The sequence below is a fragment of the Pelodiscus sinensis genome, chromosome W, assembly GCF_052426305.1.
Source record: "Pelodiscus sinensis isolate ZL-2025 chromosome W, ASM5242630v1, whole genome shotgun sequence".
Taxonomy (NCBI): domain Eukaryota; kingdom Metazoa; phylum Chordata; order Testudines; family Trionychidae; genus Pelodiscus; species Pelodiscus sinensis.
The window spans coordinates 1,981,538-1,995,530 of record NC_143084.1 but is presented as its reverse complement, the minus strand read 5'-3'; the positions used below and the strand labels follow the sequence as shown (position 1 = coordinate 1,995,530).

The following is a 13,993-nucleotide window of genomic DNA, read 5'->3' as shown; positions in this document are numbered from 1 at the left end:
CTAGCGCAAGAGCCTCTTCCGCAAAAATGGCGGCTCATTAGATATGCAAATGAGGCTCTGCGATATTCCACGCTTAACCTCATTTGCGTATTTCTCACACAAGAAGCCTCGAGTGTAGACATAGCTTAACAGTGTTTCTTAAACTTTTTAAGACCGAGGAACAACAAACAATTTTTTTTAAATGAGGAACACCAAGGATTTTTTTGTGGAGAAGGAAAAAAAAAAAAAAAAAAAAAAAAAAAAAAAAAAAAAAGGTTGAGAGGGGAAAAACGGTCAGGGGGAAGTTATTGAGAAAAAAAGGTTGCCTGCCCCTTTAAGGGTGGCCATTTTGAATTCTGTTTTCCACAGCACACCAGTGTACTGCGGAACAGTTTAAGAAACACTGGTCTATAAGGTGCCACAGGACTCATCGCTTTTGCAGATTCAGACTAACACGGCTACCCCTCGGATACTTGAGCTAAGTGTGTTTCCTAAGGAACCCAAGCATGTTCAGAGTCCTAGTATGGTGGTATCTGAGACATCAATGAACTCTTTGGGGGTATGCTGAGACATCTGGGCTTCCTCAAACAATTCCACACAATCCTGCATCTTGTCCTTAATAAAGGGAGCTGGTCAACATTCGTTCACAGCATTTTGTATAAAAAGAAGAAAAAAGCCTTTGAAAGGAAAAGCTTTTTTATATTTATTTGTAATTTTCCATTTTATGTCCAAAAAATTCAAATATTTGAAGGGGTTTTTTTTTTTGGGGGGGGGGGGGGGGGTTGCTTGTACCTCACCCTCCCTGGTTTTTCCTTAAATCCCTTTATTCTTGACCAATGGCTAAGATTTTCCCCATGTGCACTTTCATTTTTACTTATGCCAAAGGCAGAGAAAAATCATTCATATTCTTGTTCTCAGCAGCAAAAAGGAGAAAGTGAGGGAGAAAAATTTCAAAGAAAATTTCAGAACACTGATCAAAATGGGAAGATCAGTACAGTGTTGCTGGCTTTGAAACGGGACTCAAGATACTGCCTTTGATTAGACAAACTTACATCTTGCAATAGCTACCTTGGCAGTCTTGACAGCTGGCAATTCACAGATTTTAAGACCAGAAAAAAACACTGTGATAATCTAGCCTGACTTCCTGCAGAACACAGGCCATAGGATCTCACCTAGTAATTCCTGCATCATGCCCATGCCTTCTGGCTGAGTTAGAACCTGTCTTAAATAGGCACCCAATCCTGATTTAAAGTAACAGAGAATCATAGAGCTGGAAGAGACCTCATGAGGTCATCAAGTCCAGCCCCCTGCTCCAGGCAAGACCAATCCCAACTAAATCAACCCGGCCAGGGCTTTGTCAAGCCGAGACAAACACCTCTAGGGATGGAGACTCCACTACTTCCCTAGGTAACCCATCCCAGTGCTTCACCACCCTCCTAGGGAAATAGTTTTTCCTAATATCCAACCTGGACCTCTCCCACCACAACCTGAGACCATTGCTCCTTGTTCTGCCATCTGTCACTACTGAGAACAGCCTCTCTCCATCCTCTTTGGAACCTCTTTCAGGAAGTTGAAGGCTGCTATCAAATCCCCCCTCGTTCTTCACTTCTGCAGACTAAACAGACCCAACTCCCTCAGCCTCTCCTCATAAGTCATGTGCTCCAGCCCCCTAATCATTTTGGTTGCCCTCCGCTGGACCCTCTCCAATGCGTCCACATCCTTTTTGTAGTGGGGGGCCCAGAACTGGACACAATACTCCAGATGTGCCCTCACCAGAGCCGAATAAAGGGGAATAATGACATCTCTGGATCTGCTGGCAATGCTCCTCCCAATGCAACCTAATATGCCATTAGCCTTCTTGGCTACAAGGGCACAATGTTGACTCATATCCAGCTTCTCATCCACTGTAACCCCCAGGTCCTTTTCTGCAGAACTACTACTTAACTGGTTGGTCCCCAGCCTGTAACAGTGCTTGGGATTCTTCCGTCCCAAGTGCAGGACTCTGCACTTCTCCTTGTTGAACCTCATCAGATTTCTTGTGGCCCAATCCTCCAATTTGTCTAAGTCACTCTGGACCCTATCTCTGCCCTCCAGCATATCTACCTCTCCCCCTAGCTTAGTGTCATCCGCAAACTTGCTGAGGGTGCAATCCATCCCCTCATCCAGGTCATTAATAAAGATGTTGAACAAAACCGGTCCTAGAACCGAACCTTGGGGCACTCCGCTAGAAACCGACCGCCATCCTGACATCTAGCCGTAGATCACTACCCACTGGGCCCGGCCTTCTAGCCACCTTTCTATCCATCTTTCCGTCCATTTATCCAATCCATATTCCCTTAACTTGCTGGCAAGAATATTGTGGGAGACCGTATCAAATGCCTTGCTTGAGTCAAGGTATATCACATCCACTGACTTTCCCACGTCCACCGAGCCAGTTACCTCATCATAGAAGCTAATCAGATTGGTCAGGCATGACTTGCCCTTGGTGAATCCATGCTGACTATTCCTAATCACTTTCCTCTCTTCCAAGTGCCTCAAAATGGATTCCTTAAGGATCCCTTCCATGATTTTTCCAGGAACCGAGGTAAGACTGACCGGCCTATAGTTCCCTGGATCGTCCTTCTTCCCTTTTTTGAAGATGGGCACTACATTTGCCTTTTTCCAATCATCCGGGATTTTTCCCGATCTTCACGACTTTTCAAAAATAATGGCCAAAGGCTCCTCAATGACATTTGCCAACTCCCTCGGTACCCTCGGATGCATTAAGTCCGGACCCATGGATTTGTGTACGTTTAGCTTTTCTCAATAGTTCCTAACCTGAATGAGAATCTATCACATTCCTAGGCTTGTAGTGTCAGGCTTGACTAGCAATTAATCTTCCACCTCAACACATTCAGTTGTTTGAACCTCTTGCCCCAGAAGTAGATGACAACTTCCCAGCTTTAAAATGTTTCACTTGCAGCTGAGAGCATGCTTGAGCTTGATGTAGGATTTTGGAAGAACAATCCAAATCTTTCCCTGGGAACGGGCAGAAGGATCTAGGAGTCTGACAAATCGAAGCCACATAGTGTCTGACAAACCCTGGGAGACACTGGTGTCACAGCAGAGGGGGAGTAGTAGTAAAGGCTGTTGTTAAGGTACAAGGGGGACCTTAGAGGACAGTCCTCACCAATTCCTGCCTCTCAAAGTACCAATGTGCTGTGGATCACTGGTGCTGCTAGATATGGAGTCAGAGAGGGGCCAGGTAGTCCCGAAGGAGACTGCCTTCTTTGGAGAAGACTTTCTGGGCAGAGGAGACAACCTAGGTCACCTCAGTTTCTTAAACTGAAGATGTGGGAGAACCACAGAACCAGACAAAAAAGAGGCAGGGTACCCCTAAGGAGGAGATCCTGTGTAACACTTTAATGGGGTTCTCCAGGAGAACACATAAGGTTCCAAAGATGTCACTGTATTAAAATAAGTCTCCCCAGGAAGAGGAACAATAGCTGACTGTTGTGGAACAGTATTTCCTAGGCCTGGATACCATACCATGCTGAACTCAGATCTCATGGGAGCTGAGAACCCTCCAGTCCTGAGGGAGGCACTGGCTTGCCTCAGAATCGCAACACCAAGGAATCATCCCCACCAATAGGATGGCCAGTAGGAGACTATTTTGGAGAGAGCCTCTTTGGAAATGACCCCTCCCCCCAGGAGAAGCAGCTGGGGCTTGGCTTTGAGAATGGGGACATTCCTTGCACAAGAGCTCTGAGGGTGTATATTTCTGTTGGAGTGGCCAGGTGAATCAGAAGGATGCCCTGAAGCTGAGGATCACTCCAATCAACCCAGATCTAAGAGGCCCCTTCCTTGTGGGGAAACTCCTATGATCCAAGCAGGCCAATTACATCAGAGAGTTAACCTAGGTCCAACTACAGGATGCTTTCTGGAACATTCCTTTTTTCCCCAGGAGGCTCACTGTATGAACTTCTCCCTTCAGTCCTGTCCAAGGAACCTGGCATCTTAGCTGGGGGAACCAATCTTTTAAACTTTGGACATTCCCTTTCTGCCTCTGAATTCTCTCTTGGCCTCCACTCTAAGGGTGAGTCTACACAGCAGAGCTTAATTCGAAATAAACTACGCAAATTGAGCTATGTCAACTGCGTAGCTTGTTTCAAAACAGCTTATTTCGAAATAGGGAGCATCTACATGGCACTTACTTCAAAATAGAGCACTCTTCCTCCGACTTCCCTTACCCCTTGTACAATGAGGGTTACAGGAGTTGGAATCAGAAGTCTTCCAGCTTGACAGTATTTTGACATTATTTCGAAATAACTGCCTGCTGTGTAGATGTGGGCTATGTTATTTTAAAATAACACTCATTATTTCAAAATAATGTTGCTGTGTAGACATACCCTAAGGAAGATTTCAAAAGACACATTAACACAGCCCTAGACACTCCTCCACAGAAGGTCTCCTAGAATACTGTGCCGCCAAAGCCTATGACAGTAAAAAGTTCTGCTGTTTTCTCTTTTGGTCCTTTTAGAAGGGGCCCTTACAAGCCATCACAGGATTTCCCCAGGCATGAAAGTCACTTTTTGTGTTTTTATGAAGCAGGAAACATAGGCCAAGAGGAACATTATTTAAAGCCAATCTTTTTATAGCATTTTCTCTCCAGCAAGGCCCAAGATAACCCTGATAAAACAGTCAAAAAGTTAGAAAGGAGAAGTGTGCATTCTCCAAACTAAAACAAACTATACAAATATATTAAGACATGTACAAATGCTCTAAGTCTTACATGACCGAAGGGAGAGGTTGGTTCTGTGATACTCCATTTGGAAGGCAGAGGGACGATTACCAGATATGGAGTATTTGTGCTCTATGGAACTTAAGGCTAAATGGAGAGGAATGTGCCCCTGACTTTTAACTACTGATCAAAACAGTTCTGTGGCCATTGTGCAGGCTCATGACTCCTGCAATGGTACTCTAGAGATATCACCATGGAACAGGACATATGGAGACAGCACATTTACTTTCTGTGTTAGACTACAGAAAAAAATGTAAAGAAGTGTCTAACGTATATATTGATTCCCAGAGCACTTCCCTTTTCTTACAAGACTGACTGGAAGCATTAAGTAGCTGCAAGTTACTGTGATGTATATTTTGTTCATCCCAGGATGCACATATCCATCAGTCCACAAGACAAAGCAAAGGTACCGGACAGCACCATTCCAAGAAGAAGAAGAAGAAGAAGAATCTAACTTTACAGGTGATAAAGAATTCCTGAAAGCAACATTGATATGACACAGCCAATTGGTGATGGCATCTTCTTCTGTTCCAAACCATTTTCTTCTCTCCAAAAGTTAAGGCATTCACACATCATAAAGCTATCTTATACCCTCCCCTGGGGTGCTGCTGGTGCCATCTTTTAGAAAAAAAAAGACACAAATTCTGAAGTCCTCATCTGTCATGGTCATTCAACATTTCATGGCACTTTTTGCAAAAGTTAGGGTACTAACCCCTCTGTGCTGGCAAGATTCCAACATAATTACATTCTACCTTTCTAAAATACCCGACAAGTTCTAACTGCCTATGGTATCCTTCATTTCCTGTCCTAAGTAATTCTGTAATGGTTTTGTGCACTTTAACAGTTGCTGTGCTCTACCCCAGAAGTGGTGGCATAGCAGCAGTAGAGCAAAACACTGATCACCAGGAAACACCCCTTCCTTCCCAGCACAAAGACCACCCTGATTCAACCTCACTCATCAGACTTACCTTCCCAAACTGCTCAAAATACTGTTTCACATCCTCCACATTAGTGTTCACAGAGAGACCCCCCACAAATATCTTCTTTGTCTGTGTTACCATCTGGGAAAGGGGAGGACAGGGACAGAGTTAGCAGAAAACAAGATCTGTCTCTAAAAACCTCCCCTGCTGAAAGCTGAAGAACATGCTACGCACTGTATTCCATGGGAAGACTGTCCTGAGGAGCAGAGTCCCCTAACAAAACACTGTATCTAATGGAGGACATGTTTCAGGCCCCAGAAATTTCATGCTGTGAAACTCCATCGCTCAAGTGCAATCTCAGCACCATCCAAACATCCCCCAATAATGCTGTCTCCCCCCCCCCCCCCCCCCGCAGCATGCACAAGCTCACCAACTGCCTAGGGGACTTGCCAGGCACTGCCACTCTCTCCCCGCTAACCCCCTGGGGACAGATTTAGCATGTTAAAAAGCTCTCCCCTGCTAACCACTTTCACAAACCTCCTAGCAAACACACAGAGTGATGCCATCTCCTTCCCAACCCTCCTGTCACTCACACAGGGCACTGCTGTCACCCTGCCAATCCCCAACACACCCTCCCTCCCCACAGTTTCCTTGAAACGGGAAAGCAGAGCATGGCTGTGAAGCGAGGGGGAGATCTCCATGGCCCATAGGTCTGAAAATAGTGCAGCGTCCACTCCTACAAGCTTCACTCCACTCCCTTTCCTAAGATATCAGATTTAAGGAGCCAGAGCAAACTCCCAGTTAAGCCTTCCTGCGCATTTGGGAGAAGGCAAAGGAAGAAACCCTCCCCTTTCTTGTCCTCCACCCACAGGAACCAGAGGAGACACACGGCTGTTCTTTGAACTGATGCTCCAGCTGCATCCTCCCGTCAGCCCCTTGGCCACACCCCTGCTCTAGCAGGAACACATGGTCCTAATTATCCCAAGGAGCACAGGGCTAATGCGCAGCAATTCCATGGCTTGGAGAGCAGCCTGTTCTAACACTAAAGCACCTTCTGTCACCAAACTGCTTAATGGAATTAACCCAATTCCTACCATGTGCTTCTTGGCTCATTATTCAGGATACCTGCTCACTAATTGTTCTCAGCTCCTGTGCTCTCCCCCCCCCCCCCCAATCATTCTCTTCCTCCACTCTGCAATTCTCTCCTCCCCTTCTCTTCCTCACCAGTCCTTTCTCCCGCTGCAGTACTTGGGGGTGATTGTAGGCTCTCATTCCCCAGCCCAGTTAAATGAGACTTCCAAATCGCTACTCCACTTTGAAGGCAAGTTGCCAATTTGCTCTTCACTCCGCACTTACAAGTTTCCCATTGAGCATCTGAGAGAACCCCCACAGCTGCTCACTTCCACGGAGCATCCACCCTCCTAGTGCAGGTGAGGCCCAACGTCCTTCACTCTCTAGCCTTTTCTAGTGCTGGCACCTGGCCAGTCCACAAAACAAAGTCTTTTCTCCCACACTTTTCCCCAGGTCATCCTACACGTCTTCTGCCACAGATTGGAATGACTTCATGTTTCTTGCAGGCCCTAAGGTTCCAGATGCAGGCTACCAAAGAGCAGAAGGTGATATGTTCTTGAGCAGAGTTCTGCATTTCATCAGCTCCTTCCATGAAGCACACTCAAACCACAGTGAAGTGGAGCTTGAGCGGTTCCAACCCCACTCTGGCAATCACAAGAGCATCTCAAAGCTCCATAATGATTTAGATCATGCACAACAGAATGCAAATCTGGAGGTGGGGCACCAAAGCTCATCATTAAGGTTGGAAGAGATTAAGTCAGTGCCAGTAGATGCACCAAGACACCCTTCCAGCACCCTCTTGACAAAGGCACAAAGAGAATTCAAATTCCTTGAGTTGTCCCTTTTCAATTTGTAAAAGCTGCACATGCTACCTACCTTGGGCTGTGCTCGGCGGGGGAATGCTACTTTTGGGTCAATCTGAAAGAGACATGGGGGAGAGAGCAGGTGAACACACTTCAATTGCCTACATTTCATTCATGAATATAAGATCTCCACAAACTTTTCCCAACGGATCGCTTGCCAGAAACCCAAGGAAGATACCTAATGAGCATAAGTAGACTGCAGACATCTTTTTCATCTAATAGAGGTGCAATCCCTGGAGACTACAGTTCCCAGCATGCAACATTCTATACACATGTGAGCAGCAGCAGCAGTTCAGCACAAGATGGAACACCACAGGCTGGATTAGCAGTCTCTGTTAACCAGTCCTCTGTGTTCACACTGCACCTCAGCCACCCTGCACCAGCAATATCATATTCAAGCGCTCCTTATTCTCCCCTTCACTCTGGCTAAGTGTACAAGAGCTCACCTAGTTAATAGTGGAGCAGGAAATGGTCAGCACACAAAAAAATCAAAGAACTTCATCCCCAAGAGCGTGGATTAACACCCCCCCCCCTCCCTTCACATGAGAAAGGAAGATGTGAATTAAACAGAAGAGTCCCAAGTACAAAAAGTTGCAATATGGACAGATATAGACTCCTGTCATCAAATCACACAGTAAACTACTGCCCCTTCTGCAGGTTATATGCTGTACAATAAACACAATCAGGTCCAATAATTCTACTGTGCTAGATATGCCTGTTTGGTTTATTAATAACCCTGCTGCCCACTGCAGTGCCTCTATCTCAGCACCAATATCCAGGTGGTGCACATTCTGCTGGCCTCAGCAGTGGATGAATGCATGGCTGTACTACTCTTAATACCTCCACAAAATAAACAAGGAAAAGACTAATGCACTGATAACCAAACACCCACAAAGTCGCCCCTTCTTCTGAGCCATGACCTCATTATTTACAGTCCCCACCCCCAGCAACTCTTGTAATGTTACCTTTACACTAGAAATGATCCACATCTACAAATCCACATCGAAAGACCTGTGCTAAAGGAGGGTCTGGTTCAGCCCACAGTTGGAAAGACTGCAGCTGACAGAGGAGCTGAGAAGACTGTCCCATTAACCCAACAACTCAAACAGCCCACAAAGAAACTCCATCTCTCTAGCTCCTCTCCATGCTATTTGTTCCACTTTCCAGGCTGGTTTTTCTCACTTCCTTCATCCTTTCATCTGTCATACAGAATCCAAAGCTCAGTACCTCTTCAAATCACTCCCCTTTACCTTCCCATTGCCACTCTGATTCACAAACTAGAATAAACTCAGCACATAAGTAAACAGAGGTAAAAGTGAAGGACATAAATAAACCTCCCCTTATGAGTGCCAAACACAGAGTGACATACCCTCTTGGTGCCTCATAGGGACATCTGAGCACTTTTCCCTTCTCCTCCCACTTCCTCCCATTCCAATCCTCTGGCTTCCTGGCTAGTACAGAAATCCTCAGTGAATTCTGGGGACAGAGGACAGCAGGAGACCAAGAGACTGATGGCAGATAATAAAGCAAAAATCTAATGTCTTAGTTCTCAGCCAGTGTCATTCAGTTCCTGCCAAGAAGATGCTTTCATACATGGCAAAGTTAAGCCCAGGCCTCATTTTCTCATTACCCTGAGTGTGATAAACTGGGCAGAGATAACATAGCCACCTGGCTAGAGGGGGCAGGCAGTAATTTCACAAATTCTTCTGTACAACTAGCTATTGCTGTTGGCAAACCGAGGCCCGACCAACCAACTACAAATGCATAACTGAAGTTGCTCAGAAGGGAGAGAGTCCAATACAAGACACAAGGTACTAGAAAGGGGCAATTCTTCAAATGCAGGAATTTTCATAATTAAAGGAGAAGTGGTGGTAGCCTCTTCCTATAACCCTGGTATTAAAGCCAAAAATCTGGTAAAGTTTTACTTCAGTATCACTTATGGATGTGATAAAGATTTGAACACAAGGTCTTCAGAGTTCCTCAGATAATGTCCTAAAACAATTAAACCAGTATCAGATAAGGGTTGGGGGTGTTAATTAAATGTCTGTCACTTTAATTGCAAGTTACTAAGCTTTATGGTTATATCCATGGAAGCCCACTGACCTCACAAGTGTAAATGAGGGCACAACTGGGCCCTTCATGACCACTCTTCAGGCCACAGAACATTGTTTAATTCCCATGTAAGCTCATGCAACTCCGTTTAACTTGCGGACATCATTATCTGTGTTATCTATATCCAGTAGCTGGGATCTGAAGTGATTCAAAAAGGCGTAACTGTCATATCTCTAGTGCCAGCTTTGTTACATCAGTTACTAGTGAATCTGAAAATGCCAACAGCATCGCCCCCCTCTCTCTCTCACATATTACTGTTTCTAGAGCACAGAGAGAAACTGAAGGCAGCAACCAGCTGCAGCTTTACAAAGGCATGCAAATCTGTTACCTTGAGCTAGCAAAGCCAACTCTGGTATCAAGCATTTCCATAAATAACCCCTGTAGGCTGCTATCTAGCTTACAAAGAGACATCTGAAATGCACAAGGTTCCCTCCAGAGAATCAGGCCAACAACATTAATTACAATAGGACGAATTGGAAAACAAGCAACAAGTTGTGCAGACATTGTCTACCAAGTGCTGTTTACCAGGACTCCAAAGACAGAGAATGGGCTGTAGTTTCAGGACACTGAGCCTTTTCCCACAAAGTTTTATAAAAGCCTAAGTTAGGATTCAGATGAGTTGGTGTCATTTAGTCCATGACTAACTGCAGAGATTTTCAACTAAAGAGGGAAAAAAAAAACATACCTAAGGCTCCACACAGGACTACAAAATCAGCATATTTTAGGGGTACTGAGCAACTGAACCACACATACAAATCAGACTTAGATCCTAACCAAGCAATTACCAGGCAACATACCCCAAAATATTCAGCCTAGATTTAAACTAAAAAAAAAAGTTCCTGATAAAGAAAGGACCCTAGAGAACCTGCCACCATTCTTACTGCTTCCTCAACACACAATCAGCAAGCCAGGTGCAATAGAGAATTTCAATGGATGGCCAGCTCCACATGTTCTTTACACCACCTTTGTCCCAGAAATGCTGCTGCCGCCATTGACATCCATCACTCGCCTTTAAGAGAGAGCTGGGCCAATCCCACAGAGTCATCATCAGAGCCCATGTTTACAGACTATAAAATAAAACAAGCCGGCTCCCATCCCAAAACATTGCATCATAATCAAAGCAAAACTAACTTTGCACCACTCTCATGAGAGGATGAGATCTTTGGGGGTGCATCTACACAGCACCCTGAACTCAAAATAAGATATGCAAATTGTGTATCTTATTTTGAATTATTTTGAAATTTGGCACATCTACACAGTGCCAAATTTCAAAATAACGCGCTATTTTGAGACATCTAGACGTACCCTAAGACTCCTGGCAATCTGCACGCTGCAAAGGCAGCTGGAATAGGTTTAAGCAGGAGCTCTCATGGGGAGGGAGGTCCTGTATACAAAGGGAATGATCCATGCAGTTAAACAGGAACAGACATAAATCTCACCGCTGCTCATGCTGTAAGCCTCAAGAAAGGGATCTCCCTCTCCCGCTCTCTCTATTCAACTCAGATAAAGAATTTGAAGTCTGAACTGCCTCACTAGAGTTCAAGTTACATGTGGACTTCTCATTAGTTCAGAACTGGAGCTTCCCCCCCTCCCCCGCCCCAAATGTGCCCCCACCACTTGCATCCCCACTCCTGGGGGCAGTATTAAGAAAGAGGAATTTAACAGCACAAAAATAATGAAAACTATTCAGACAAAAGATCTCTAACAATCACACTCAGACATCTAACAACCATCCCCCATATATGGATCCTACATATCTCCCTGATGCCAAGGGCTTACAATACAGAAACTGACAGTCTATGTTGAGAGACCCGAGGATTCTACAAAGAACTGTCTACAAGTTCACCAAGGGTACATATACACAGCACCATTATTTCAGAATAACTGACATTATTTCAAAATAAAGTGTGCTTCTACACACAAAGTTATTTTGACAAAGTCGAAATAATGTCCAGCCAGAGGACTACTTACTCCAACTCCTGTAACCCTCATTGTACGAGAAGTAAGGGAAGTCAGAGGAAAAGTGCTCTATTTAGAAATAAGTGCTATGTAGATGCTCCCAATTTTGAAATAAGCTATTTCAACTTAAGCTACGCAATTAGCATAGCTCAAGTTGCATAGCTTATTTCGAATTTAGCCCTGCTGTGTAGACGTACAGCAAGTGGCTAGAGCAGCCAGTATTTGCAAGAACTGATGCACAACCCTGGGGAATGGAAGCACCTCTGATATCTCAGAGCAGAAGATGGCCCAAAAATGCACCTTCTGAGCACACTAGGACATGATAAACTTCAGGAATTCATAGTCATTGCAAACCTGTATCCTGGGGAAGTCATAAGAGAGCATGAGACAACAACTCCTCAACAATGAGGGGGACATGGGTCTATCTATAGCATCATCAGAGACAACAGGCCTAGTTCTTTGTAAGGGTTAAGTGCCCATCATGGAGGGGGTACATTTATGGCAAAATAGCAGATGACTGGTGCATGCAAGAGATGAGAAAAGCCTACCAAAGGTTGTGGGGTGCTGTATTTCTATAAGGGACTAAGAGAGGCCCTCACCCAAGAGTGTAAGGCTCTGCATGTCCTCTCCACTTAGGGACAGTTGTCCCCATAGACACGGTTACACGGTTAGTTTCACATGGACACATTTTTTCTTGTGCAGTCCTGAATGTATTCAGTCTTTTCAACTCTTCAAGTGCCACAATCAGTTTCTCAAAAGGGATCTTGCAATCAATAGGCAGAATGGAAAATTATAACATGGGATTCATAATCAATACACCAACATTCACAAATCAATCCATACTTGGTAATCCAGAGCTCAGAAGAGCATCGAGTTAACAAACCATCACTGGAATGTAGAAAGGAGGGATAATTCTTTATCTGTAATTAATAGTTTATAACCCCTTATTGGGAATCAAACCACAATCAATTGGTGCTCTAAGTACTGAAGCTCAGTCAACAAATGAATCCACTTAGATGGGAGAAGAAACCTCACCGTCTTGGAGTCCAGTTCATGTCTGGATTGGGCCAGCACCTTGTTCACACCGGCCTGGTCCATGAATGTGATGAACCCAAACCCCCTGCACCCCGAATCCAAGGCAGGAGATGGGAGAGGAAGATGGAAAGAAGGGAGAAAGTTGGTTAAAATCAGGCCTGGCTTTGGTGGGGACCAAAGGAGAAGCAGGGGCCAATCTTCTCACCTGGATCTCTTTGTCAGCGGATCCCTCATCACCAGACACTCCTTCACCTCCCCGAATTGGCTGAAGTATTCCCACAAGCCCTCTGCAACCAGAACACAAGGCCATGGACCCCTGCCCAGTCCCAGCCCCAGCCCCAGCCCCATGGGGCCTTCTGCCCACCATGCAGCCCAACCCATGGAGAAAGCACCTGAAGCCAGGAGCAGACCCTTGGTGGCAAAAAGAGATGCACACACATACACATGGGACTCCCCACCACCACCTTTCCTGGAAAGAGGCATCAAGGGAGCCCTGCAAATTGGGGGCCCGCAGGAGTAACAACCCTGGGCCAGGCAGAGCAGAGCCCAGGGAGTTGGAAAAGTTTGGGTGGCGGGTGCCAGGTCCGAAGTTCGGCCGGGGCTCACGGGGAGCGGCGGCTGTCCGGCGAGCTTCACCTTGCGTGGTTTGCCAGCTCAGTCCCCCGATGAACATTTTGCTGTGTAAGACACAAAATGAGTCGTAAATGGGCGGGCAGGGGGGCAGCAGGCGGGGCGGACTACCCGGATCCAGCGGAGGAGCTGACCCAGCGCGCCGGGTATGCGGGGCAAGGTCGGGAGCGGTTGCGGAAGGAGAGGGGTGCGCGGGAGCGCGTGGCCTGATGCCCAGCTCGGGAGAAGGGGGGCGGATGCGGTTCGCCGGCGGCAGGGTAAGCTCTCAGAGATCGGCCATGTTGGCAGCAGCCGCCACCGCGAAGCTTGTCCGGGCCACGAGCTCGTGGGGAGCCGGGGGCTGGCTAGAACCCAGGGTGGTGGGGGTGGCTCGCTGCCGGGGGCGGCTCCCGCATGCCTACCCCCCGCCGCGCCAGGCGGAGCGGTACCAGGGATTGTGCGGGGAGTCCGGGAAGGCGAGGCCGGGCGGGCTGGCTTCTGTCTCCATTCGCACCGCGTCTCCCTACGAGAAGCAGAGCGACACTCCCGGGGCAGATGAGCGCTGGAGAAGGGGCTGGACGGACAGGCCATGCTGCCCCCTCCCCCGACCCCTCTTAGTCAGGTGGGGAGGGAGGAGGAGGAGGGCCCGGCGAGGACAATCTGCC

At 46.5% G+C, this 13,993-nt stretch overlaps 1 protein-coding gene across 2 annotated transcripts in view; it reads right to left on the bottom strand.

Moving 5' to 3' along the window:
* The window catches only part of LOC102456144 (RNA-binding protein Musashi homolog 1-like), an 81,409-nt gene extending 67,416 nt beyond the window's left edge, over positions 1-13,993 (bottom strand). For both annotated transcript variants that reach the window (XM_075915708.2, XM_075915709.2), the window contains exons 1-6: positions 13,778-13,993; positions 13,356-13,396; positions 12,925-13,006; positions 12,720-12,804; positions 7,627-7,668; positions 5,728-5,820 (exon numbers count right to left, since the gene is read on the bottom strand). In XM_075915708.2, the coding sequence (XP_075771823.2) occupies positions 5,728-5,820; positions 7,627-7,668; positions 12,720-12,804; positions 12,925-13,006; positions 13,356-13,396; positions 13,778-13,836 (402 nt within the window). In that variant the 5' untranslated portion in view covers positions 13,837-13,993. The remainder of the gene's footprint in view (positions 1-5,727; positions 5,821-7,626; positions 7,669-12,719; positions 12,805-12,924; positions 13,007-13,355; positions 13,397-13,777) is intronic.